General features: G+C 46.5%; 1 protein-coding gene across 1 annotated transcript; it reads right to left on the bottom strand.

The window, feature by feature from the left end:
- Positions 1-131: 131 nt before the first annotated feature.
- Positions 132-27,448, bottom strand: SPG11 (SPG11 vesicle trafficking associated, spatacsin). The gene is given in 40 exon segments (XM_065734136.1): positions 132-312; positions 726-877; positions 971-1,126; positions 1,567-1,655; positions 2,313-2,481; positions 2,963-3,070; positions 3,666-3,799; positions 4,018-4,155; positions 4,489-4,687; positions 5,951-6,093; positions 6,855-7,599; positions 7,945-8,159; positions 8,520-8,691; positions 9,774-9,881; positions 10,202-10,402; positions 10,634-10,879; positions 11,239-11,398; positions 11,982-12,090; positions 12,684-12,889; positions 13,739-13,904; positions 14,356-14,422; positions 15,153-15,314; positions 15,611-15,756; positions 16,529-16,635; positions 17,473-17,676; positions 18,172-18,379; positions 18,588-18,772; positions 19,107-19,234; positions 19,666-19,737; positions 20,179-20,355; positions 20,529-20,707; positions 21,310-21,465; positions 21,781-21,913; positions 22,640-22,785; positions 23,009-23,475; positions 24,118-24,255; positions 24,364-24,562; positions 24,874-25,101; positions 25,814-25,998; positions 27,246-27,448. Coding segments are annotated over 40 exon segments (7,287 nt in total).
- Between the last annotated feature and the right edge of the window lie 420 nt (positions 27,449-27,868).

The raw sequence follows: 27,868 nt of genomic DNA, 5'->3' as shown, positions 1-27,868 counted from the left end.
AGCAGGATTTATTGTACAGAGCACCATCAGCATTTCAAATACGACAACCACTCCACGGCAGCGAGTCACTAAGTGGCAGAAGAGGAGGCAGCACAGCAGGGCTCCAGGTGGGGGGCTCCAGGTGGGGGGCTCTAGGTGGACAGCAGGTCGCTGAGGCAGCAGCCTGTCTGTGCATCCCGCAGCAGCACGTTGGCCACATCGTAGAACTTGCTGTCGTAGGCCAGGCGGTACTGCGTGCAGATGTCCTCGCACTGAGCCAGCAGCTTCTTCAGGTTCCTCAGGGCAGCGTCGCCGGGCGGGTGCTGCTTACACCTGGAAGGAGCAGTGCACCACACTGAGGTTCAGAGGCACTCTGCTGTCGCTCAAGGTGTTTCTCAAAGAGGTGGTGCTCAATGTGTGTGTTCCCCTCCCTCGGCTGCTGCTGCTGCGATCCATTTTAAAAGGTTCACTGTGACCGCAGTGAGGGTTTGTCCTGTGCACTAAAAGCAGGAATGGGTCTGCTGCTATTTCCACACTATGCAGCTTTACCTGGTGTAGGAACTGCTTTGGCAGGGGGGTGGACTCGGTGCTCTCTCGAGGTCCCCTCCAACCCCTATGATTTGTGACTCAGGAGCTGCACACCCAGGTCCCTAAGTCTGTATTTTCTCACTTGACAACACCAGGGCTCGCACCCCATTAAATGCACAGCTCCTTCTGCCCGTGAGGCAGCCCCCAGCATGACTTACTTCTTGGCAATCTCCTCAAACATGGCAGGCTGCAGCAGTCTCTGCTGTTTAAATTCTTCCAGGTAATTGAAGTCTCCCTTCACGATCACCTGCTGGTACAGAACTTCAGCCCAATCGGGAGCGAACTCGTAGGCCTCGGCCACAACAGCTGCCTGCAGTGAGAAGAGGAACGGGTACAGGGCAGGAAGAGCTGACCCCAAACGTGTGCAGCACCTCCCGTGAGCAGCAGTGGGAGCACAGCTCACCTGGTAGAACCTCGGCAGGGACACGATGCACTCCATCAGGGTCTGCCTGGTGCGGTTAATGAGCATCGTGCTCTGCCCCGTGCTCAGGAAATGCAGCTGCAGCGTGATGAGCTTTGTGAGGCGGCTGCAGCGCAGGGCCTGGCGCACACACGAGTCCTGGGAACACACAAACACTGCTGCAGTCCGTCCAGAGGACAACAAACACCGCTGGCAAACACCGAATTCAGAGCCAGCTGCTGCTCTGCCTCCTCCATCAGTGCAGTTTTACCACTGGTTAGCTCCATTCGTTGTACATGACATCCTGCTCCCTGCAAGTGCCACGTTCACGGCGTCACCACACTCGTTTTTAAACGCTCTTTGTACTGTTTTATCCTCACTTGCCCTGAGCATAAAGCACTTATGCTCACAGTCACTCCTCCACTGCAGAACCTCCCTGTAATCCTGGACACAAAGTCTGAACGCTGAGCAGTGCTCAGTGCTGTGACAGCAGAGCTGAGGAAGCACGAGGTCCCAGTGCTGATGTTTTAGGGGTCGGGGCTCTGTGCTCACAGTTAGCTCACGTCCCACACAGAAGCCACACGACTGTGTTGTTTTACCTTGGAGTAACTTTCTGCTGCATCAATGAAGAGAGTCAGCGCTTTCATCAGCAGCTTCTTTAAGTTTGCCACATCCTGAAGAGACTCCTCTGGAAGGGGGGAAAAGGAAACCATTAATTATTGGCACTGGTGACAAAGTCAGATCAGAAATACCTCCTGGTCCCAGCCCTGCGTGCACTCCTAGCAGAAAACAGCAAAAAAGTCTCTCACATCTGTAAAAAAATGAAGCTTGGGGAAATGGTGAGGCTGTCAGAGCTGTTTGGTTATGAGCCAAACTACTGCAGGAACTGCCAAGGCACCCAAAGCCCACGGCTGGAGGGGGTGTGAGCACTGCTGGGTGTGGGCACTGCTCTGCATGGGATCAGAGCATCCCCTGAGCTCAGACATCTGGAGGGCATCTCACACACACACACACACACACACACACACACACACACACACACAGAGGACAGAGCTTTGTGTGGATGCTTCCTATAAAGCAGACCAAAAATCCCCACCCTGTATCACCTCTGTGACAAAGGGGGGGAAATGTCTGTGTCCTGAGCTCCTCATGCACAGCAGCACACAGACTGCTCCTCCAGCCCAGGGAACAGCAGTGTGTGTTACAAACACAGGCAGCCACAGCTGCATTCATTCACCTGCACATCTCCCTTCCTCACACACAAGCACACGCAGCGTTAAGGACCTTGACGTGCTACAGCAGTGCACACACACTCCCCTTTCTTGGTTTTGCAGCTGGCACTCACCCCACGGCTGAGACTCAATGAGTTTGAGTTGTATGCAAGCAGCAGCCTCGTGATTCTCGCCGATCTCCCGGCACATGTTGAAGCAGAGGGCGATCATGTTGTGCTTCTCACTGTCCCCGGGGCGGCAGCGCTTGATGTAATCCAGCAGAGCTGTCTTCAGTGTCCCACTCTGCTCAGTGCAAGGATTATCACATTCAGGTTTAAGAGCTAATTTCTGACTCAATCTACTACAGGCAGATCTGTTCCCACACGGTTCTCCATAAATGTATTTCTCTTTGGGGTATCTGTGCTGTTGTAAAACGTGCTGGCAGCACTGCACCTGGGCAGTGCCAAGGAAGGAAACCACACAGCGATGCCCTCATTTACAAATAACTGTTCAACCCCAAAGTAAACTGGAATAAAAACCAAAACAGAGCGTGAAAGCTCAAAGTGCCCTTCACAAGTTGGACGTTTCAGTGCTGTTCTCACTGCAGCACTGAACTGCTCACAGCAAACCCTGCAACTGAAAGCAGAATAAAACCCACAATTCATTGATCACCAGGGAAAAAGAGCAATGCTTCCCACACTCCAGCAGCTGGGATCCCCAGCCCATTCCACCTTGCTGTGTAAATTCAGTTTCTGATGTAGACATTTCATTTCCCACCACCTACCGGGTCTAACTTCTTTCTCATGAGCACTTCGAAGTAATGCTTCTCGTGCAGCAGCTCGAATATGTAGGTCATCTCATTGTATCTGCCAATCCCGGTGAGGAGACGGACCTGAGGGAGCAGCAGTGTGAGCACACAGCTCCCAGAACAGAAAAGCCTCTGTCTCAGAGCAGCAGTGCTGGGTGGGGACAGGGCTGTGCCCCTGGCCATGTGCCGTGGGTCGGCAGGGGATGCTCTCAGAGCCAGGAGGTTTATTTTCAAACCAACGTGCTGCACCGTTTTTATTGAGGCTGGGGGTAGTTTTAGCAGGTACAAACACAGAGGACTTCCTGTGGCCACCAGTGCATCCCCTCCTGCACTCTGAGCACAACATCAGCACCTCGGGATGGAGGAGTCCTTTCAAGGCACAGCGATGCTCACCTCACTACCAGCTGAAATTCCCAGTCTCATTTCCTACACTTGCCATCTCTCCCTTCCACTGCCTCCACCTGTAGCTTAAAGCAAACTCCTGTCACAGCTCCTGTGACAAAATCCTGCCCGTGAGGGCCTGCGCGAGGCACCAAACACCGCCCTCAGCTCCCGGGGTCGGCAGCACAGCCCTGCCAGCAGAGCTGGAGGACTCCACTGTGCTGCACCCCGACCCGCCACGCACTGCTCAGCACAGCCAGGGCTGCAGACAAACAAGCACAGCAGCCACCACACGCACCATGAGTCCATACTCATCGTTAGGTGCCAAATGTTCATCCGTGAGAAGCCGTGCTGCCTGGAGGACCCTGGTGATTCCTTCCATGTGGCAAGTCAGACTGAAGCAGTTGTGGGCCAAAATCAGCAGCTCTGTAACTGAAGAACACAGGAACTCAGGTATTTCAGCCATCAGCACTCACACAAAAAGGGTTTTGTTTGGGAAGTACATTCGTGCAATGCTTAAGCAATACCTTTATTCGGATTTATTACCATCAAATTTGAGATAAATAATAGAAGCCTTTGTCAGCACTGCTTTTGTTCTCTGCGTGGTGGTGCCACGCCTGGTGAGGCACTCACCACTGTTTGGTACTTACTGCAGGACAGCTCCCCACGTGGTACAGAGGAAATTTTATCCAGCAACCTCATGCCAACCAGTGTGTGATCCTGGCACAGCTTGGCGAGCTGCAGGAACGCCTGACTCTCAGCTGCAGGGTTGGAAACGTGCTTCTGTCCTGCACACACACACAGAGTTACACCCCGAGAGCTACTGCCACCAGTCAGAAAAAGCAGCAACAAAACCTCATCTGAGCGAGCCAGGACTGGGAGCTGCAGCTCTCAAGGTGCTTTCTATCTCAGTGCTCAGGTTTGGGAATGGGGTACGACTACTTTGGAAATTCAGTCCTTCTGAACATCTGCACTGCAATGACACACATCTACACTTCCACACATCCTGCAAGCTGAAGGCGTTTCCAAACCCATCCCTTGCAGCTCCTCTGACCCATCCTCTTCCATGAATCAGTTCAACTCACAGACTCAAAAGAAAACCCACTGAGTCCCTTCACCACCTTTTCCTTCTGAAGATGCCAGCAGCTCCTGCACGACCTCTTTGGCCACCAGCTCTGCCACGGTTTCAGGCTGCAGGCCCTGCGTGGTGATGAAGGCCTGAGCCCTCCTGCACCTGTCTGCCTGCTGGGATGACAGGATTGCTCGAAGCACTTTTTCAGGGTCAAGGGCCGACATCTCACTGTAGGAGCAGTTCAGTTCCTAAGAGAAGTACATGAAGTTAAGAAGGTACACAAGAAAAAAAATCCAGAACAGAAGATGAGGTGCTGCCAATCAATATGTTAATTAGACAGTGCAAGGGGGAAGTGCTGCAGGAGACAAAACTGTTGCAGAATATTTAAACGTAACCTCATGTCACTTCACAAATCCTTCACCTGTGTATGTTCAGCACTCATGTTCTCCAGATCAGGGTGCCATGCAGAAACTCCATTTGAGGTTAATGTGGAGCTGCTGCTAAAGACAGAGATGCTTTCCAGAACCAAACAAAACCCTTAACCCTGAAAATAGCCACAAGCAAGACAGGACTCCTCGTTTCCTCCCAGAATTGCATTTTCCTGCATAAGTTCTATATATGGGGTGACTTTTCCTCATCTTTGCAAACCACTGACCCTCAGTGCATGAAATACCCTGGCTTCTGCTTTTGCTACAGTGAAGAGGAGCTGCTGAGGCTCTTTAAAGAGTCTGCTCTGACGTTACAACTTCACAAACGAATCTGAAAACATACTTCATAGACACAAAGATCGACCTTGCAAGCTGCTAATTCAGAGGTACACAGATCCGACCTGAGGAAGAAGCACACGGGTGGTATAAAAGGGAAGAAGCCAGTCATGCAGGTGCTTCCTTCCAAGCTCAACAGGACAAACACCCAAGGTACCCTGACAGAAGTGCTCAGCAGCTGCCTCTGGCAAAGAAGCAGAGCTGCTGGCCATCATGAAAGCCACGGAGCGGACAGGCAGCTAAGAGCTCAGCCTGCTGCTCCTCTCACTGCCTGCCCACATCGCTGGCAAGGGGCGTGCACGGCTCTGAGCAGCCTCCAGGTCAGGAGCTGCTGCTGTGTGGAGTCTGCAGACTTCTGAGCTGCCCCTTCCAACACAGCTGCTTTCTCTTTGCCCACTTCTGGGCTGGTGCGGATGACGAAGGCATGCCACCACAAAGCCCTCCTCAAAGTGCCAGATGAACAACATATGGCTTAAGAGATTATTAAAAATGCACATCAAAAGAGACACAGGCTGAGATCAGGCTTACTGGAGTAAGGTAGGGGCCTGGGAGCTGAGATCACCTCAACACTCTGTGCCTAGGAAGCATCTGGCCATGTCTCCACACCAAGGCTGGAAGCACCACTCTCTGCAACTCATTTCTGGCACCTAACAAGTACTTTCATCACTCCTCCTCCTCCACACAGACCTCCACAGCACAGCCTGACGCAAACCACTTGTTCCTTTAATAACGTTACCAGAGCCATACCTTAGACAGTTCATACAGGCAGAGAACCTGTCTGCAGTAGTTCCTCCCATGGACACACTCATCTGTGAGAGCCTTCAGAGTGACAACGATCCGATCATCCGGAGATGGAGCTGTGATGTGTGTCCAGTCCTCTGAGCTTGATGCTGGAAACAGAAACACTACGAATTCCTGCCCCACACAGATGGGCAGCAAGAAGCCTCACGCCTGCAGCAGGACTCAGAAGGCTGCAGCAAATCCATCACACTTTCTCAGTCCTGGAAAACTGAACTCTTGGTGCCAGTGATTTATTATTATTCTAAGTGTTAGGGTGCACACAGTGTGGCAGAACACAAATGATCGGAAATATCTACAATATCTCAGATGTACAATTCCTAAGCAGAAGAGAGCAAGGAAATGGGTCCAGCAGCGTTTCTGGTGGCTTAGGCTTCATTTATCCTGTCCTGTTCTGACTAAGCCTTATATATCTTAGTACTGGTAAGTAATCTTCCAGCTGACAGCTTGCTCATCTTTTCATAAATACACACACAGTATCATATATACAAGTGCTGTTAGCCTAATTACTAATAAGAAACACTAAAGCCGTTATGATGCACCAAGAATTCAGATAAATACATTCCTTAAAGTAGTTCCACACATCAGCCCCACAGATGCACTTGAGATGCAGTGATGTGTGTGTTCCAGAAGCAGGAACACAGATCTCAGTGATGCTTTACCTGAACTGCACTGTGAACCAGAAAAAAAGGGACTCTGAAGCACATGAGATCTGTGGGCACTACAGGACCTCAAATTCTTAGGAACCAAATAAATAACCTGCAGGAACCTTGGGGGAAACAGAAACTAAAGGAAGAGCCCTTTAGAAGGGGAATTTTATTAGCCGCCAGGTGGCTGAAGCAGTGTTACTTACTGCTCGGGACTCTGCCGTGCTGAGATGCACTGTTTTCCTGTGTCTCCTCCATTGCTACAAGAAGAGCCCGGATGTCTGTGTGCAGTCTGTGCAGATCAGCCTCCCCCGAGGCCAGGGCTCTGCAGTGCAGCACCAGAGAAACATCTCTGCTGTAGAAATGGAAGTACCGACAGACACGGCTGGCCTCATGCACGCTGCCTTCGTCGAGGAGACATCCAAGCAGAAACCTGAGTGATTCCAACTCGTCAGCAGCCAAGGTCTGCTGGGACTCCCTGAATTCCAGACCCTCCACATTTAAGTAGTTCGGTGTGTTCAGAGCAGGTAGCTTTGAAAAAGAAAACTCCTCAGCCAAGTTATCAAAAGTAAAATCCGCGTTCACTGCGGCACAGGAGCAGCGTCTCGGTTTGCTCGACCCCTCCTCTGTGCACAGTGTCTGTTGTGTGATGCGACAAATCCAGATCTGTTTCTCTATTTCTTCTAACTTGTCCAGAGCCACCGAGACATCCTTGGCTAGCCAATGGCCAGCCAAGGTAAGCAGCAAATGTCTCTCTGCAATGCTGTTCGTCTTGTCATGAATGGAGGATTCAAACACTGTATTTGCCTGATCCAAAAAGAAATCCGATGCAGCTTTGCTGGAGATGGAATTCTTCGTGAAGCTGTCATTACATTTTTTCCAGAATTTAAGCCTTATGTGATTCTGATGCCACTCTCCTGTGTCTCTCAGAAGATGTAGGTCTCTTAGAATCTGAAAAATTCAGAGATTTTACAAAGCTTTCAAAACACACAAGAAAACCACACTGAACAGCTGAAAAACTAAATGAAGGTTCATCTGAGTCTATAACAAATCCATCTTTTTTTCCCCACCAAATGAATCTGATCATAAAAACCAACGAGAGAATAAGGAAAGATGCACTCTCCTTTCCAGCACAGCACTTGCAGCCAACTTGTTTGGAGTACTTGCATTTAAGACGAAGTGATGCGAAGAAAAAACCAAAAGCCCCATGTCTCAGGAAAGCTGGGAAGCTGTATTCTCAGTCCTGCCAACCAGAGAAGCACTAAGAGGTGATGCCAGTGCTGACCTACACCGTACCTCTCGGGTCACCACGCTGTCTGCAGGCAGCTCGGCCAGTTCTGCCACCTCCCGTGCCAACGAGAACATTCCTTTCTCCTGGAGCTGCTCCAGGATGGATCTGCACTCCTCCTGAAACGTTTCTGTGGTGTAAGTGGTGAGGATGGAGCGATGGATGGATACGGAGGAGTCCTTCAGGATCTCACTGAGCGTGCAGAGCTTCTTCACGTAAGGGCCTGTGTCAAAGGAGCACACACACAGCAGTTGGCTTCAAACTGCTGCTGAAGCCAGCGTGCAGCCTGCCAGGGATGGAGCACAGACTTTAAAGCTCACATGGGACTAAAAGCGTATTCCAAACGCAGAACTGAAATACGTTACCTGTAGATAACATGTGCTTCTCACCAACACAGCCCTGCTCCTACCTGTGCTCCCAACCAGACTTGCACACAGAACCAGTTCTGGTTATGTTAAGTCCTCACACGAGAATGAAATATCCCAAATGCACTTTGAGTAATCACGTTCAGCCACTCCAGAAACACTGCACGTGGTCTTCAGAGCAACGCGTGGCACCACCCCACAGAAGCAGCTGCACTTACCATCAAGCAGAAGATGATCTGTTGCAGCAAACATCTGTAAGAGCTTTCCTAATTCGTACTCTGTCCTGCACTGCTGCATCATCAATTCAAGAAGAAACAGTGCTTGTGATTCCAACCACTGCACGGGCACGGCAGGGACACACGAAGCTGCTGCTCCAGTGGTGGCTTTAAGCTGTGTATGCAGAAAGGTCTGGTAAGTCCATGGCTTATATTCTGCACACTGCTGAGAACCACAGCAGTTGTGCCCCACACCAAACTCCTCCAGGAGACAACCAAGGGCCACCCCCAGTCAGCGATGCCCCCTGTGTATGTTGGACTTCTATTTGCAGGAAGTTTTGCTATAGGACCACTGCCAACGGACTGCTGATAGCCAAGGAGGAGACAGAAGTGCACCAAGGATGAACAGGTCACTAAAATCAATGTCAGACCACAGCTTGGCAGACTCCTGTACACTTCGTAGGCATATTCACTATGTGAGTGGTGAGTAAGAAAAGGAAACTGATCAGCATTAGCTTGAATTGCAGGAAGGAAAACAGTGAAGCACTAATGGCATGCAGTGCTGATTACAAAGACATCCATGGGACCAGAAAGTCAGGGTGGGAAGGAGAGCACTGAAGTTAATACGAAAATGTTTATGTGACAAACAAGGAACACGGAATGAAACAACACTGATCCTCTGAGAACTGACTGCTCCATTGGGGTTCCAAACAGACTGCAGAACAGCAGTTCACTTCACTGAGTCGTTTTCAGAGGTGTCTGTACAGCTGCTAACAGCCACCAGAACCAAAGCACATCACAGATTCTCTCAGAAACCTCAGGGCATGCTTAAGAACAGCTCTCTCCAATAGGTGGCCTCAGTAAGCCACTGCTTTATCAGCACAGCAGAGAGCACCACACATTTAGTGACCGCAGATAATTCAGTTTCCCAGCAGTGGTCCTCCCTGAGTCAGTGTGAACTCTCAAATAATGAAATGCTCATGGGAGAAAGCTACAATTGCACTTCAGCCTGATGAACCACCTCAGAACAACATGACCTAGGAAAACACACTGCAGGTCTGGAACAAATTCCCAGATACTTTCTTCCATCACCAACCAGCAAGGAAAAGAATCTGCTGCAAACCATTCCCTCAAAAATCAGCTGCTGGATCACTCTAAGCATCGCTTTCATTACTGCAATGTAAGACATCAGATAGCTATCACATTCTAACAAGGGGGAAAGCACTGCAAAGACATTTCCAGATGATGAACTCTTACATTTGTGAGACGTTTCTGAAACTCATCCAGTTTGGCTTTAGCTTCACTGTATTTCTTACAGTTCATGCACAGATCGTACATCTCCAGGATAAGCAGTAAAGGGGAATCCTTTAAGACACAAAAACAGATTTTAACTCTTTCCTAAAAGTACATCAGTAAAGGAAGCATTTGTATTCCTCAGTACCAGAACAATAACATTCTCATTTATTACAATTGTACACAAGCTTGGTATGTGATCTTCAAGTCTGTGGTAGTTGGAAGAACTTCCAATCAAAGATTTTCTTCCTTGGCTGTGCTCTTCAATCTATCACATCCAGGCTATCTAGAGCACAAGGAGCGAGACAGAGGGGAATCCTGAGGCATTTTTCTCTCCAAGAAGATCCGAGATGTGCCCAAGTACTTACGCTCACTAAATGACACGACCTCACCTTTAAAAAGAGCTGGAATCCCCTGATGAGTGTTTTACATTTCTGCTTCCTTAGAAATGCTTTCCAGATGAGCGACAGGTCATGAAGATCCCACCTGTGATTTTCTACTGAGCTCTGAATATGTTCTGTCACTTCAGATCTGGTAACGTTATCCACACTTGTAATGATCCAGACACAAAGACAGTGAATCATGTCGGCGTCCTGTCGAATACAAACCACGATGGGTTTATAATGACCAGAAGAAAAACATCACTTCATGCCATACAAGTTGGCCAAACGTGTTACACAATGACAACAATTACCACAAAAATTGAGAAAACAATTGATGAGTGCAACCCACATATCTGCTGTTTGAAGTGACTGCACAATAAAAGTGTCCCAACTGCTGATTATTTATTCCTCTAAGAGATAAATAACTTGACCAATACTCACTGGGAAACACGCTGCTAGAACACTCAGAACAGGAGCATGCTTTCTCAGACCTTCAGCCAAAAGGTGGCACGAAGCACTGGAGCTCTCCTGACTCTGGAAAAGGATCTGGAAGAGACTGTCTGCATATCTGCTCCTGAGCACGTGGGCAGCACTGCCCTCAGCAGCATGCACAAACGGGGACCTCTCCAGTGCCAGCATCAAGTGATCTTGTAAAATGGGAGAGAAACCTTCAAGCACTGCAGTGACCTAGGAAAACACAATCACAGGCACCCATGCAGAGCAAGGCCCATGGAGAAGGACAGGGAAGGCTGCCTGAAGCACTAAGTGTGCACTAAGTGTGCTTCCAGTGAGCTCCTTCTCATTATCTTTTCTAAATTGCATTTTTTTTTTACCTACTGGCAATATTTTATTAATTTTAAATGACACTTAAGACTCTAACTTCTTTTGGTTTAACTTCTGTGGAACATATGGTAACCATCTCTTCAGTAAAAAAAGAACACTACAAAAACTCTTCTCTCTTCCTTCTTTGTTTTTTTTTTGGAGAACATCAGAGTGAGCGTTCATGAAAACCTCTGTCTTCATTTAAAACCATACAGACAGCTCACCTCATCTGGCCTGTAGCTGTACAGCTGGGTTTGGATGATGAACTGCAGCCAGTCACTGCATTCAGCACACTCCTTCAGGTACGAGGTGCTCAGTTTGGTGCTGTGGAGTTTGCAGAACTGCATCACCAAAGACCACTGCTGTCTGGAGTCACTAGATGTCCTGCACAGAATTTAAAATAGCTTTAAATCACCATTTCTGGTTTTGCCTTCATGTACTGCATCTAGAGGCAGAAATGAAAAAGAAATTAAAAAAGGAAAAATGCACAAGAGGAAACCTTTAAGCTTCTGCTTACAAGTCAATGTTCCTATCTGATGTTACCCATGTATAAGCTCAGCGTACAGCCCGAGATCCACTGCCTGCAAATGGCAACACCAGCACGTGCCACTGACCTCACACAGCCACATCTCAGCTGTGGGAGCTTCCACACTTCCACAGTCTGCCCACATTCCCACCAAAGCCCCCACCCTGCCAGCAGAGGCTCTGAGAATAACCCAGCAGCCAACGCTCCCAGGTTGGGGCAGTAAGTCAAATGTGCTGCCAGGACTTTGTTATTCCTGCCAGTGTGCCTTTATTGCCTCTGCTACTTGAACTCGAAACTGCATGCTAAATTCAAATACTGTTATTTAGTTTACTACAATAAAACACACTCAGATCTCTTCAACAGTGTCTGAATATACAAATGATAAAATTCAACACTCCGTTTCAATTTGGCATCATAATCCTTCAGGGTCATTTTCCTTACTTCTTTATTCCTTGATGCTCAATTGAATCCCAAAAGGCTTCTTCTAAGGAGATAAGAACTTCTTCTGTCGCTGCTTTTTCACCATCAGCCAACCTCATTAACTGCTCAACTGTTTAAAAAGAACACATTACTACTGCTGAGACCAGAGCAACGTGGTATTTTCAAAAGTATCAGGACTGACAAGAAGTAAAAATCCTATTAAAGCAAACACTTCAGTAACAGAGAGCAGTTAGGACAACAGCCAGCTGCAGATGTCCACTCAGTAATCCAACTTTCCAGTTATTCCTACAATAAGTTTGATTTCTTTACAGCCTCGAACATCTGCCTGCATTGTGGCTGCAAGACAACTTTCCAAGCACAAAGGAGAAAACCTTTGTTTAGTCCTCTAGCTGTACTACACGAGGTGGAACCTTACTAAGGAGTTAGTAAGCCTTAGGCTGCTGTTTGATAGCAACTGCTATTGGGACAGCACGTCACCTTGCAGCCTGCTGCCTCATTTGGTATGCTGGGTTTCAAAAAGCACCTCCAGATTGCTGAGAAGCAGGAGCATACGAACAGCAAAAGCTTTAACTCCTCAAAGTTAAACTATTCAAACACTCAATGTGCTCCTGAGATGGCAGCACCACCTTTCAGCTGATCACTGCTTCTCTTTCCAATGAAGACAAAGCATGCTAGGCTAAAGCGAGTAACAAACACACGTACCCAAAGAGTCTCTTATTTGACTGTGCTGAGATTCTTCCTTTCTGGTTTTGTAATTGAATATCATGTTTGCAACCTTAATATCAACTCTCAGTTTGAGGCTGCTGAGCCCAAGCAGCTCCAGGAAACACACACAGGCAGCTGCTACTGAAGGGACACTGAAGAAGGAAAGGCCTAAAAGATAAGCTTCATTTCCTGCTTGCTGAATCCTGAAACAAAAAGAGCACCATTCAATAAACATGACTTGGAACTGATCTTCAAACACAAATATTCCCCATGTAATCATGTACCCAACGTGGACTGCCACACACACAACTTCATCAGCATGAGAAACGTTTATAAACCAAGTTCAGCATTCAGAAAAATATCAAGGTATGAGAATGAAGTCCCATGTATGATAAAGGGTCAAAAAATAAACAGAGTTTATAACCTAAGAAACTTTTTTTAAAAAAAGTAAGACCAGTGCAATTCACATTAAATTTAATAAAAAATTGTCTGTCAGCAGTTTTTAAACTACAGAATGTCCCACTGTAGTTTACAACACAGGCACTGCAGCCTCCAGAACATGGAAATGATCTGCAAAGGTCAGCAGCAGTGGCTCAGTGGACACTGGAAAACTTCCATCAGAGCAACTGAAAGGCTCACGTGTGCTCCAATCTTAAACTAAGACACTCAGTCCCTCAGCCCACACCAAGCTCTGCTCCCTTCTGCCCAAACTCAGCTGCTCATGTGCTATACTGGTTTGTACAGAAGTGAAGACAAGCAGCATACAGTGACTAAGATATAAACAAGACATTCAAGAAACGAATGGCAACTTCTGATGTCACTCCTACAGTAATTCTGGAGCATGTGAAATCTGACTGTATTCTTTTGAACGCATGACTGACTCTTCAGAAAGAGACTTTAACTCCTTCTGGTTTATTCCTCTTCTTACTGAGCTGCAGAAATGTAATCCTTTGGAAACACTGATGTAAAGGGGCACCTTTTTTTCCAACAAAGGGGCACGCAGGCTCAGTCCCCCAGCAGGAAAGGCTACCAGCACTTCTAAGAAAACTTACAGCTGTTTGGGGCTTTTGCTCTTTACTAACTGCTGGACCAGAAAGGTTCCAAAGGCAAACGATGGACGTCCGTGGCGCAGATAGTACAAAAAATCCAGTCGTTCCATTACAGCATATTTGTTCACCAGTTCAGGGGATGAAAAGTGAGGAAAGTCACTTGATGCATCTGGAAAGAATATTATCTCCTTTACGAGCTGATAAGCAGTTCAAATCAACTGGGACAATGGCTTTCCACAACTGAACGTGGTGACAACCCAACACAGCACACCCAGATCCCACTGAAATTCCCATTCTTACTGTCACATCAGAACCACAGCAGTAGCATTTTGTAACAGCTCTGACAGATCACTTCTTCATAGGATTTCAACTTCTTTTTAAAACAAAACACTGCTTTTCTATTTCACAATAATAATTAAAAAAGCCTATGAAGAGCATAGTGGAAAAAAGAAGCCACCCAGCCAAAGATTGTTTCACTTCAAACAAGGTTTTAGTGAAATATGTCATTTTTTGGTAAAAGGAGTGGTCTTTTTATTATATTTTCCTGCCCAGTCATTCCACAGGAAGGAGATCCTATAATCATGGTCTAAAAGGCCATAAAAAATCTGGGATTAACTTACCTGATACAGCAAGGGTGTTTGTTGACTGCCAGCCAAATAATTTACTGGGATCAAAGGGCACTAAGGACTAAAAGATGAGACACAGGATATATTAAGACAGTTTAAGACTTCCTCATCTGCTCAGATCAGAGAATATTTTAGGGACCAGCAGCAGCAGATGCTCAGGAATTGCCTGTGCTGCAATCAAGCAGCGATGGATCCTGTGCAGCTCTCCCTCAAAGGTACATTTTAGGTACTCTGTAGATGAAGGTGCAAACAAGTGCATGGAAATGCTCTGATCCTGTCCTAAGGAAATAGGGTATACACACATTTAAGTATTTTGCTCAAGTGTGATCTTAGCAAAGCTACCACTTTCCTAATAATGAATATTCTGTGGCATTTCTTCCAGCTGCAGTTTATTTCATGTTATAGATGCAAAATAAAAGGTATCTGCCCAGAACTATGTCATGGCACTCCATGAGACACTCAGCTGTAATTCTTCTTTGTAGTACTGAACAACCAATCTACTGAATGCAGCAAGAAAAGTACTTTTCTGACATTCCAGCACTGCCACAACAGCCTCTTCTGAATACAAATACTTCACACAAAAAGAGGCTAAAACTGAGGCAGATTCAGTACGTTCAATACCATTTTAAAAAGTTTTGAAATGAAGCTCTAAATTAAGGATTAAACAGAAAAAAAAAAAGAGACAACCCAACAACACGTGGTCTCTATCCTCCAGGCTCTCAATGAAAATGGACCCAACTGAGTTTACTTCTGTTTTACCAAACAGCTCTAACAAGAATCATTCTGCATACCTGAACAAGATGATACAGAGAGATGTCAGGTGGCAAAGTTCCATGAGAGGTACACGGGGGAAAGAGAGCAGCTCTGAGTTTGGGGTAAGGAGTCAATGCCATTTTTAAGAGCTGTGGATCAACTTTCTTTAGTGGTTTCTCCGTATCTTCATTCTGAAGAACCTGCATTGAAAGGAAGCAGAATTATTTAAATAGGAAGAAGAAATTGTATTAAAACTGTAATAAAACAGTCTTTGAATGCACCCAACAATCTAAGTCATGGGGATTTGACATACAACAACATCACAGAAAGCACCACTTCTTCCTGTTGAAGAACAATCAACACCAAAACCAGGCTTTCATATGGCAAGGCCCACGATGGTGTTAGTGTGTTTATTCTTATCAATTCTTTCCTCTGAGTTTCCAGCACCACGTGAGAATTCCTCCCAAAACATACTGACCATCTGTTGCAGCAGTACCTGATCAATACCTCCAGGAGCATACATGGTGGTAGCGAGTGCTAAGAGCGTACGTCCTTCCAGCAGCATGCTACTCACACTGGCTTGATTACTAGGAATCAAGATCTGAGCATTTGCTAGACTAGCCTGAAAAATCATCTTTGGATCTAGGAAGAAAACGAGAGACATAATTTAATGTATAAACAGTTTTGTATAAAAACACAGTAATTAAATTGTGCATTGTAACAATTCTACAAGTAAGAAAAAGGGTAATAGTGACTTTCACACAGCTCACTTGTGAGTGTAAGGCCTCATTTTCACTAAACCATCCCTGATTTTACGCTTCACTTTTACCTATTTGTTTGGATCAAGTCACACACCTTTACATCATATTAGTTCAATTCCTTATCTTTTTTCCCTGAAAAAAAATGCAACCTTCACCTGAGTGTTATTTTTATTGTTTTTTAATATGTGCCTCTACAAAAGATTAAAGGTTAAAAAAGTGAAAGGAGTTAAGGACACAAACTCTACCGACTTCCAATGACAATGACTAAGAAAAGTCTTGGCCCAGGGAAGCACATAAACCAAAGGACAGCAAAGTCAGAATGCATCACAAGAACTACACAAAGCTTTAATTTTGATGGTACGTGCACTTTCTTACCTATTCCCCTTCTGCTCAAACTTCTAGGAACACAACCTAATTAGATGCAGCGACGATCACATACAGGACAATTCTGACAGACCTCCAGATCCTCATATGGATTTTAAATAGGAATTACAATCCATGTTTTAGAGACGTGGAACTGATGCACACGTGTGAATGATTTGCTGTGGCCAAGAAAAGCCAGCAGCAGAGCAGGGAAGGAAACCCAGCTGTCCCAAATACTTGCCTATCAGCCTCACCCTCAGAGCACCTGCTGAGTGAGGCCAGGCTCCTACCTCGTGGGTTACTGGCAGCCCCTCGACACTGCACGAGAAACTCAAACCAGGGGTGGGCTTCATGCAATTCCTTGTCATCCAAAATAGGGCAGCTGGAAGGAGTTAAACTGGAAACAACAACAGCAGCAGCACAGTGAACACATGCCATTTGTAACCGTCCTCTGCCCCAACACAGAACTGAGTAAGAATTAAGAAATGATTTGGTGTCAGTGATCTGTCATCTGTTACCATCACAGCACTGCTGCCACCAAGATGTACCCTGCAGCTGACAGGACTTCTCTGGCAGTTCCTTTAAGATTCCATCTACTTACTTCTGCAAATCAAAACAGCAGCTTGCAGGAGTGACAACCCCAAACACTTCCCAAAGAAGGGACCTGATTCACAAACACCATTCTCCACAGCCCAAGTGTTTCATGTGATTAATAACATGGATTATACAAACTGAACAAAATGCTTCCTAACTTCCTTCTAGTCCCCTCTACCCTCTTAATTACACTGTTACATTGGACTTGCAGATAATAAATTCTGATTGCAATGTATTCATATGTAGGAAAGTGCTCATAGTTCCAGCAGTCAGCATTTCTCTTTTGAATTCCAATAGCACTAAATTAGACACAAACAATTTTTTAATTAATCGATGTAAAAAGAACAAACTTGTACCTGCTCTCATAGTTATTAACAAGTTGTTCTGGCTCATTTCAGACTGCCCTGCTCCCATTATTACAACCATAACTGCTTCATTAGCTGACAATCATGACATTACAACCTGAACAGAGCTCTGAAATGCAGCATGAATCCTAACACACTGCCTCACAGTTCTACCTTCAAAAAATGCTGCTGTGACACAGGAAATGGCCAGAACCCAAACTCTTACTGCCAACTCTGCAGTTGTCTTTCATTACTTAAATCTGCATGTAATCCAGTGAATGAAAGCACACTCATACCTGTAGTAATCGAGGTATGTGTATAACATATATTGCAAATTATGTTCTAAGCAGTGAAGGACAAAACGAGCATGGAAGTCCAAGCCACTGGCAGTGCTGTACTTTGGAACAGGGTGAGGACTCTGCAGTACTCCTCCCAGGTGAACCAATCTTTGGAGCAGAAGTTCAAAATCTTCCAATTCAGAAAGGACAAAAATCCCTTTTCTTTAAAAACGAATTAAAAAAAAAGAGAGAAAAAAGAAAACGATGCACTGATTAGACAGCTGTGCCTTTAAGAAGCTCGGGGGAGTTCCCACCATTACAGAACAGAACTTCCCTTCTAAGGAGTCATTTCATTAACAAAGCACAAAACAATGCACCAGAATACTGCTGATAGCGCTTCAACAGTGTTTTGGTGACTGCAGTCCATTGCAAACAATGAGGAGTGGAATTTTCTCCCTTGCAGAAGTGTAACTGTTCTGAACCCTCAGTGCTGGCAGATGAGCTCTGCCCTCCCACGTTCCTACTGCTCTCAGAGCACTGACAGTGCCAGAACAACACTAGATCCAAATGCACCAACGGATGCACGCTGTTCTGAACAACAGCACCAAGCACAATATAAACATGAATACACATCACAGATTTGATTGTACTTCTCTGTCTATCTGATTTTGGCTCCAGAAAGGCAGAAAGCTAGTGTAGCACATTGAAGGCACACACCTAGCCAGCTTGTTCAGTATATCATTCCTCATGTAGCCACTACACAACATGCTCTGGTCAGCAATGCTTGCAGTCAGGGGCGGCCACCTCGTTTGCCCACGCAGAGTGTGGCTGGGCTCAAATTCTTCAATCCATGAACTGATATTAAGCCAATCGTGCCGGGCTGTCAGGTGCATCCAAAGAGCCTCAGGATTACACGTGGCAAGTTCTGAATTTAAAAACCAAGAAACAGAGCAATGACACCAACAAATTCAAAGACTGTTGAGCAAAGTACTGACATTTCTTTATATGTGTACGTATGTTTAATGAATAGGTATCTCTTTTTGCAACACAGTGCTGAGATAACTGTTGCAGTGTAATAAGCTTTGCACACCACAGCAAAGGACAGCATTTCCATCAAATCTCAGCTCCAGAACACTTGCCTTGGCACTTTTTTCTGGGGAGAAGAATCATGTCCCGAGCGAGCTCGTCCCACCACTGAGCCCAGTTAAACATCACTCTGACCTCCCTGCTGGGAACACCACACCTCTCATCACCCAACAGTGACTCCAGAGCAGCTGAATGTTGGGCAAAGTCTTGTTCCTTTCTCCACTTCTTTACACTGCAATGAAGTTTTGTGTCAGCACATCTTCTGGAACGCTCTTAAAACACAGTACACAATCTGACAAATAGGAGATGATGGGAGGATCAAAAACCATCAAGAAATGTTACTAGTTGACTTCTGAAGACAGCTGTACAATGGCAGCAGGACACACAGCTGAAAGTCTGAGGAGCAACAGGCAAAGAATTCACTATTTTAACTATTTTTTTTTTTCAAAACTAGCATAGCAAATAACGAGTACTCAAACATTTTGCAATTATTTCATTCTAAGATGAAAGGGATATAATCCCTTTAACAGTATTAATTACTAATTAAAGCTGATAACCCACATTACCTGGAAAGAGACTGCATCTCTTCATTTTCTTGGAAGGACTCAGAGTACAAGCTTTCAACCTGATGCACAAAGTCTATCATTTTCTTCTCTTTTTCAGAAAGATAGTTTTCTTCTTGTAAAACTTTCACCTTTAATTCAAATTAAAGTATTACCTCCAATTATAATTTTTCTCTGCTTATTATATATCTAAGTTGTAACTGATCCTGCAGGTGCAAGGAGTTAACCAGCTGTAGGAAAAAGCCCTGGTTGCACTGAGATAAATGGACTTTTTCAAGAGAGCCAGGAGCTCATCCTGTGTGCAAACAGATGAAAAGTGGACCAATACCAGAACAAAGAAATTACATTTTAACCAATTTTTACTTTAGTTGCAAATGCAAAAGCCCACAGGCATGTCAAAGCCGTGCATCAGTAACCAGGCTGCAAGGGTGCAGGGACAAAAACGTTTCCCATTTCAAAAGCATGTTCAATAGTACAATGCTTTCTCTCAGCATCAACACATCTCGGTCTTTAGAGCTGAGAACATCAGCTAGACCCCCACAGAATCCTTTCCTGCACTTACCAGCACATCTCGGACATGTTTATCAACCGTGTAGAAACATATCTTATGCAACTGCTGCTTCACATCAAAACCCTAAAAAAAAGATACTCATTGTATGCTAACTGTGCAAACACAGACATACACTGACAGAATGAATGCACTGGTTTTCCTCCCACACACAGTCCTGTACAGGAATGCATGGGGTACCCACCTCACCAGCTACACTACACACTGCAGTAACTCAGTGGCCCCTTTTCTACCTCCTCACTCTTTCCAGATCCCCCTGTACACTTTACTGAGCATGACATCAGCCCACACGTGTTTGACGCTGAGCTCCCTCAGCATTCTGAAGGTATGCCAGTGATCAAAGCAGCTCTTTTAAACGTGTTTAGTTTAACCTTAAGAAACGGATGTGGTGGAGTGGCTGCCTCCACGTGACAGGTGAGCTCCTCCTCATACTCTGAGCGTCGATTTATTTCATTAGTCACAAAGAAGAGTTTAAAGTTATCAGCAGGCTTACTGAACACCTCTCACCATGTTCCTCAGAAGTGCTGAGGCCTCTGTGGCATTGCCCTTCAGCAGACGGTCATACACCAGATCCAGACCTGTCTGAATAAGCTCCTGAAGGCTCTGAGCAGGATGCTGACGCCCTCGGAAGAAGATCTGTGCCTCTGGCATTTTGTTGCTTAAGATGGCATCAGCAGTGACTTCCTAAAAGGGAAAAATAACACCTGGAGCAAACTGATCCCACTCATCTCCAGCGTTACTAAATTTGTGATTCCTATGTACACTTTTTTTCCTTACAGTTTGAAGATCTTTCCCTATCAGTAATTCCCTTGAATATACTGAGTAACGATAGTCAAAACTTTAGTGTGTGCTTTTACCTCAGGTGTCAGTTTTTCCCACATCTGGCTTTCTTCTATTGCTGGTAGGTCTTCATCAGAGTCACTTCCTACATTTGTGATATCTACTTGTGATCGAGGATAGTTCTTCATAAACGTCCTAAGTTCAATAATGTAATCAGTTAAAATTTCTGCAGCCTTCTGCAGGTACTCATCAGGCTCTGCCAAGAACAACCAAAACATCAGCTGGATAGAAATCAACAGTACAGGACTTCTAGTGCTTATGGATGCTGAATGCATCCTCCTGAGCTCAATAAGCAAAACACACTTGCTCTTGCTTCTGTACCAGCCCTTGTGTTTACACCAGCATGCGTGACTGTGCTGCCACACGGTAAAACAAACAGAAGCTTTCCACACAAAAGCATAACCTGGTAGGCTATTTCCTCAGCTCTGTTTCTTTGACTAGTCTATACCACAGCCAGGGGAAGATTTGTGCCAGCACAACTCAAGAGGCAGCACTGAGAACAGAATGAGCAGCCGAGGGCTAAAGTCAACCCACTTCACTGCACTGCCATCCAAATCACCTTCACACCTGGCTCTGCCATTCCTGCTCAACTGACCCAGTGGCAGCATCCTGTCTGATGTGACAGCTGCTGTATTCACACCAATTTCTCAAATTTCCCCTCTTTCATTTGCTTAACACTAGAGCAAGCTTCTTTTTTTTGTGGTGTTAGTTGTAGGTTTTAACCCCAAAACCAAATTGTTCTCACCTAAACAATGGCAAATTATATCACTGCGTATGATTCAAAACAAGCAACCTTACCCTCTGTGTGGACAAAAATTTCCTCAAGCTGCTTGCTAAGGAAAGTCAGGGTGAGGTTCAGCAGCTGCTCTGAAAAGTGTTTACTCTGAGGCTCCATGTCATTCTCCCTGATTGCTGAGGAAAGCAAGTTTAAAGCTGGTCTCAGCTCCTGCAGATCTGCAGAAATTACATTGGAAGTTAATCTGCATTCTGTTACACGGCTGATCGCATAAAACTTAAATGAGAATAAAGGTATGGTGCTATATTATTTTAAGGGATGTCAAACAATATATGTAAGGTGCTTTGCTTTCACATCAAAAGCTCTGAACACCACCCACAAAAGCCCCATTTTATCCATTTCTTTCATTCCTCAGAAGAAGAGAGTCTGCAACATCACATCACCCCAGCATACAAGACAAAGACAGTACAGTGTGACTTTACACACACACAGCCATCAACTGCAAGGCGATTCAGCTTCAAGCTTCCACTTACTGTTCAGAAAAGCCTGGGATGCACCATCAGCAGAGTGCTCTGGTTCGGAGCAGAGCGTAGAAAGATTGAAAAGACTTTCTTTGCTTTTTAGAAATAAGTCCACCGTGTCTAGCTGACGATTTTCCAGGCCAGCCTAGGCAGACAGACAGCACCACTGTTATGCAGGTATTATTACATTTATTGCACATTTATTAGTAGTATTTTTTACTTCATATTCAGTGTCATAGTCTGCATGCAGAAAAATAAAGAAGAAATTTAAACACCATGTGCAATGATTGTGGTCTGAAATAGCAAGGTGACTTGCTGAGTACCTGCCACGCCCTTTCAATAGGTTTTGCAGGAACCCTGACCCTGTATGCTTAGAGACAAAATGCTAATTAGGCTATTTATTAAAGTTTAATGGTAGATATAAAAAAGTACTGTGAGAATCAGGACTTCAAATAAGCTTACAGCAACTGGGAATTGCTGCCAACCTTCCCCCTTCCTGGATCAGTTCCCCTTCTATCACACCCTTCACACAGAACCAGAACCCCACCACGTGTCTCCTCCTGAGCTCCCTGCCTGCAGCCACCAACAGTGCACTCAGTCACACTGTGCACAGACTGTTGTGGAGTCCCAGACTCCTGGATCAACAGCTTTTTTTAAACAAGGATCTCTGACACTTACAAAAGTAGAATTAGAGCACAGGAAACCTGGAAATGCAAGGAGAGTTGGTTTGTGGTTCAGGGTTCAACTGAGAGGTTCTGAACTCTGCTCAGTCATGGGTTTTTTAGCCTGCAAATAGCACTAACACTGCTACCTTCCATTCATTACTTTAAAGCAGTGTTTCTGTTATCTGCAGGACACCAGACTTGTTTACCTCTAGTGCATGCACTGGAATCGAACACCGCCCCCATCCATTGAGGTGACAGACAGAATCCACGACTCCAGCACTGCCATACATCATCAGTCTATTCAAAAACTCTTCTTGAGTTAAACCAAACAGAACTAAGGAGAGGCCACGCTCTGAATAAAAGAATCACAATTAAAAACATGTCAACAAGATGCTACTTAGCAAGATTTACATCCACTGCCTCTCCTCCAAAATAAGGTAAAGCTGCAGAGGCTCCACTTGGATTAGAGCTCAGCAAGAACATATGAGTCAGCCAACAGGGAAGGAGAGCACTACAGACAAAACAATGCTCTTATCAGAAGACTACAGCAGAACAATTACACAAAACAATGTCACCTGTCAGGAGCAGACACAGAGGCACCTCTTCATTGCAATCCACATAAACGCTGCTCTTGCCAAACTGGTAATACATCACATCGTGGGACTCGAAATCCCACAGGGCAAGGGTCAGAGCTCCGTCATCCGTCAGCAGCACGAACACGGCCTTAGCTCCAGTCACACATTTACACTCCAGTTTCACCACTTCGTGTGATAATTGCACGGGGGGGATTTGTTTCCACTGCTGCCCCATGTCACTGGGCTTTGCAGCAGTGCTCTGCAATGGTTTGGAAAGGACGCATGGAAAAGCCTTCGGAGCGACGGCCAGCGTCCTCTCAGAGGTTTCATAGATGGAGGGATCGTGATCTTCAAGATGGGTGAAATACTGATACCAAGGTAAGTTCACATCATACATCAGATGTGGGGAACGTGATCTCCTTTTCCTTATTGAGCTGCTCAGTGAGGATAAGTGTGCCTTCCATGACCTGGGGTGAAGAAAGCACTTATCAGTAATATAACGTACTATGGCAGGTGCCATGCAGACCAACCAACCTTTAACACTCCCTCAGTCAATTTACTGATCAGATCCATCTTTTTACATTTTAGCCATACCACATCCTGACCACTTCCATCTAAACACTGCTTGCACCAAGCTGCATAACCACACCTGCATTGCTTGGCCACAGTCACAAAGGTGACAATTCCTACAGGAAAATTTTTCTTTATATCACAAAGCATACCCTCATTAATTAAAAATCAGGAGAAGGAAATGAATTCACAGAATCATAATAAAACCTTATGCACACCGAGACATAATTATATTATGTATAGTATATCATAATATAACTAATGCAACATCAGTGTTAATTATCCCACTCCTGAGGGTCACAAGAGAGTTAATTTTCTTCTCTGAACACAAAGCACTGTGAAGTCCTCAAGTACTCACCTGCATTAAGCAGAAAACAAACCGTAAGGCACTCGGGGCAGCTGTCAGTACCCACTCAAAGCTAACACAATGCTACAAGCAGGGATCACCATGGAAGCTGCTCAGTGACACACGTGAAGCCAGCAGCTTTCTGACCAGTGTTCCACAGGAGGCAAAACCCAGGACTGTTCTCATCACGTACCTGTCAGTGCGGAAAGGTGAGGACAGCAGCTCCATGCTGTAGTCAGAACTGGCAAGGTCATCCTCATCAACTCCTTCAGGTGGCTTCAGTGGAACACTTGAGGGATCTGTTTTACAAATCAGATGCCCCGGGAACTGTCTGAAAGGAGACTGGTATTACATTTTGCCTCCCAGATGGATCATTTAAACTTCTTTTAATATCAGTTGTACTCAAAACCTTCCTTTAGGAATTCTGCAGCAAACATACCTGAAGTACGTGTTTAGATCCACAGAACAGGCACTGTTGGAAGAACTGATGATCACAGCAACACTGAGATCATACGACACTTTTACTGCAGTGAGCGGTGATGGGACGGTGGAAGTCCTGTCCCCATCCTGCACACCTCCCCAGCAGAGTGCCACGTCAATATTTGCTAGATGTGCACCATCAAAGGAATCAAATACATCTTTAAAAGGTGTCAAAGAAAATGCCAGGCTTCAGGTTGCCCAACAAGAAATGAGACAGAAGAGGAACACGGTGAATTCCTGTTAACTCTGTGGCCCAAGCCGACCTTCGCACAGCAGAACATTCAGAACTGCTTGTTTCATGAGAGCTTCTAAGCCCAGAAGTGAACAGTGCTACAGGTGCTGTACAAACACAACTCGTGCCATCTCAAAAGGGTTAATTTATACTTAGAAGTCTCATTCTGACAAAAAAAGAAAGCCTTGTTCTACCAGACCATTTACAGCAAGACCCCGTGGCTCCTGCAAAGGATACAAATCCAGCCAGAGCTGTCTAAGAAAAACAGAATCCCCCTGCAAAAGTTTGTATCTGTTACCCTTTCCAAAACTGGTGGAGGCAAATCAAGGGTAAAGCAGTCACACGTCTCTAACTGTGAACATTCTCCAGGAAAGGCAAGGTGCATAACAATAAAGTTGTTGAGCAGAAGTATGCATTTGTTGTCTTTAAAAGACAGTATCCTCAAAGACAAAATCGAAGAAAGACCTGTAAATTAAAAGACAGCTTACGATTACAGTGACCTGGTACTTTGTAAAGGTATCTCAAGCACACCACATCCACCACGTTAACTGAAGCAGTGATGTGGGGCTCACTGCATTTAAATGCTTTTGCTGGAAGCATTAATTTTACAAGTTTCCAAAAACAAAGTTTTCAGATGAATACTACTGCAAAGAGTGCCAAAAAAAACCTGACCCATCACAGAACTGTATTTCAGTCAGCGCTGAAAGCTTGTCTTTGGAAACAAAGGTACTCCAGCAAGGGAGACAGCCTGAGAACACGTGTAACACCAAAGCTGCAGGGCCTGCAGAGAATGATACCGTACACTACCACTGCTAATCACCAAGCACAAGGTTACACACACAGTTAGTTTTTGCAGGATTGGTGAGGAGTCCCATCTGTGTTTTCTTTCCATGTGCTCTAAAGCTAAAAGGAAAACGTGTGGCAGCAATGCTGCTTTTATCTCAGACTGTCACCCAGACATCTTACCCTGTCACAGGGAAACTCCCTCCAGAGATATGGTATTTGAATACAGAAACACCCCTATTATTTTTCAAGACCATCAATATTGCCACTGATCACTTTAATGAGTGCAAAGGATGTACCCCTCCCTGGCACTCCACCTGCAATTGTTTTACCACGTGAAGCAGAACGGGACCTGTAACAACTGAATATGAAACAGGCATGGAAATTTACTCACTGATATTGTTAGCCTCAAGGAGCTTTTTCAGAGCTTCTTCTTTACAACTGTGCAGGGAAACAGGGCTGCATTTTCCATCTTCTCTAGTGAATTCATAGACAAACAGTTCATGACTTTCACTGACAGCCAGTATTTTTGTCTTGTTTGCTTGCAGATCATACTCTTCTGTGTTCTCCCACACGAAGCTGAAGATGCAATGATCAGTATGCTTACTGACCTGATTCTCTTTGCACATGTCATACATTAAGAAGTTCTGGAAGCCTGCTCATGGTGAACAGTGTAATTCTATTTTCCTAAACTATAACGTGTTCCATCTGCAGTGAAAACCATAACGCAAGGCAGTACCTGGGGGAATCCCTACTTTCTTTTCCACAGCACTGTGTTTTTCTCTTCTAGTCTGCCTCTCCCCTGTGGTTACCCATGGCATGTGATGTGTGTGACACTGAGACAGTGCTTCAGGACTTCCTTCAGGAGGAGCAGCACTGTCAGGGAGAAGGGAGCACGCAGCCCACTTCCCTACAGCTTGCCTCCATGCTGCTGTCGTATGCTGAGGGCACAGGGCAGGAGGGCACAGCCTGACAGCATGCTGGTGCTGGGCTACACAGCTTAGGGGTTGTTTCCAGCCGTAAGGATTCTATACAGACACACAGAGCAGTGCACACAGCACACGGAATAAGAGCAGCACAGCACAGGCACTGCCTGGCACCATGCTCGGTCAGTGCTGCAACGCAGCCACAGCTCTCACCCCCACACTGAGAATTGCCACAGCACAGAAAAGATGCCCTGAGACTGTGGAACTTCTCATGTCAGTCTGCTCCGATCACCCGACAGCAAACCTCAGTGCTCAGTTCTACAGCAGCACCAAAAGACAGGGATCTCCTGGAAGGAGTTTGGTGGAGAGCCATGAAGATGATAAAGGGCCTGGAGCATCTCGCTGGGGAAAGGCTGAGCGGCTGGGACCGTTCAGCCTTGAGAAAAGAAGACTCAGAGGGGATCTGATCCACATCTACAAATATCTGAGGAGTGGGAGGCAGAGGGATGAGGCTGGACTCTGCTCACGGTGCGTGGTGATGGGGCGAGGGGAAACGGCCACAAACTGAAGCACAGGAAGTTCTGCACAAACGTGTGTGGGAACTTCTTCCCAGTGCAGTGACGGAGCACTGGAGCTGCACACAGAGGTGGTGGATCTCCTTCTCTGGAAACATTCCAGACACACCTGGACACCGAGCTGCGCAACCTGGGCTGGGAGCTGCTTTGGCAGAGGATTAGACTCCGTGATCTCTGGAGGTCTCTCCCAGCCCCTACAATTATGCGAATGCCACCTCCCCAAGGTCAGCTCCGGGCTTTTTCTCCCGCTCCCCTCCCTGGCACAGGCCCACCCGGTGCTTCAGCACAGCAGCGCTGCGGGCCCCGCTCGCTCCCCGCCACTTACTCGTCCCAGGCTCCCTGCAGGACGCTGCCCCGCACTCCTCCCGGCCCCAGGGACTGCAGGCAGATGCCGTCCCGGGGCAGCAGGCAGCCCAGGGCGTCCTGCCCCGCGCTCAGCCGGGCCCGCGCCACATCCCGCACAGAGCCCCGCTCCCGGGCCGTGCCGGCCGCCAGCAGCACGCGCAGCTCCCGCCTCGGCCCCGCCATGCCCCTCAGCAGCAGCCGCCCGCGCCTCAGGCCGCCATCTTAGGGAGGGGGACGCCCCGACTTCCGGTCAGCTGACAGCGCCGCGCCCGCACTACAACTCCCGGCATGCAGCGCTGCTCCGCGCCGCACCTCGAGCGCGCCGGGAACCGCGGAGCGCGCCGGGACTCGTAGTCTCCGTGAGGGCCGGGAGCGCTCCGCGCCGGAGGCGGGAGGAGGGGGAAGCGGAGAGCGGCGGTCGACCCTTGGGCCGCCGTTGGTCACTGGGTGGAGCCACCGCGGCCGCCTTTCAGCTGCAGCTGGGACAGCGTCAGCGCTACTCCGTCCCCGAGCAGCTCGGCCGCTGCCGTTATGCGGAACAAGGGCTTTTTCAGCCCGCAAACCGCACGGCTCCGCGGTTTCTACGGACAACGTCACGACCCC

Source organism: Cyrtonyx montezumae, unplaced genomic scaffold, assembly GCF_038088225.1.
Source record: "Cyrtonyx montezumae isolate F1298 unplaced genomic scaffold, pur_monq_1.0 scaffold_17, whole genome shotgun sequence".
Taxonomy (NCBI): Eukaryota; Metazoa; Chordata; class Aves; order Galliformes; family Odontophoridae; genus Cyrtonyx; species Cyrtonyx montezumae.
This window is presented reverse-complemented; position numbering and strand designations above follow the sequence as displayed.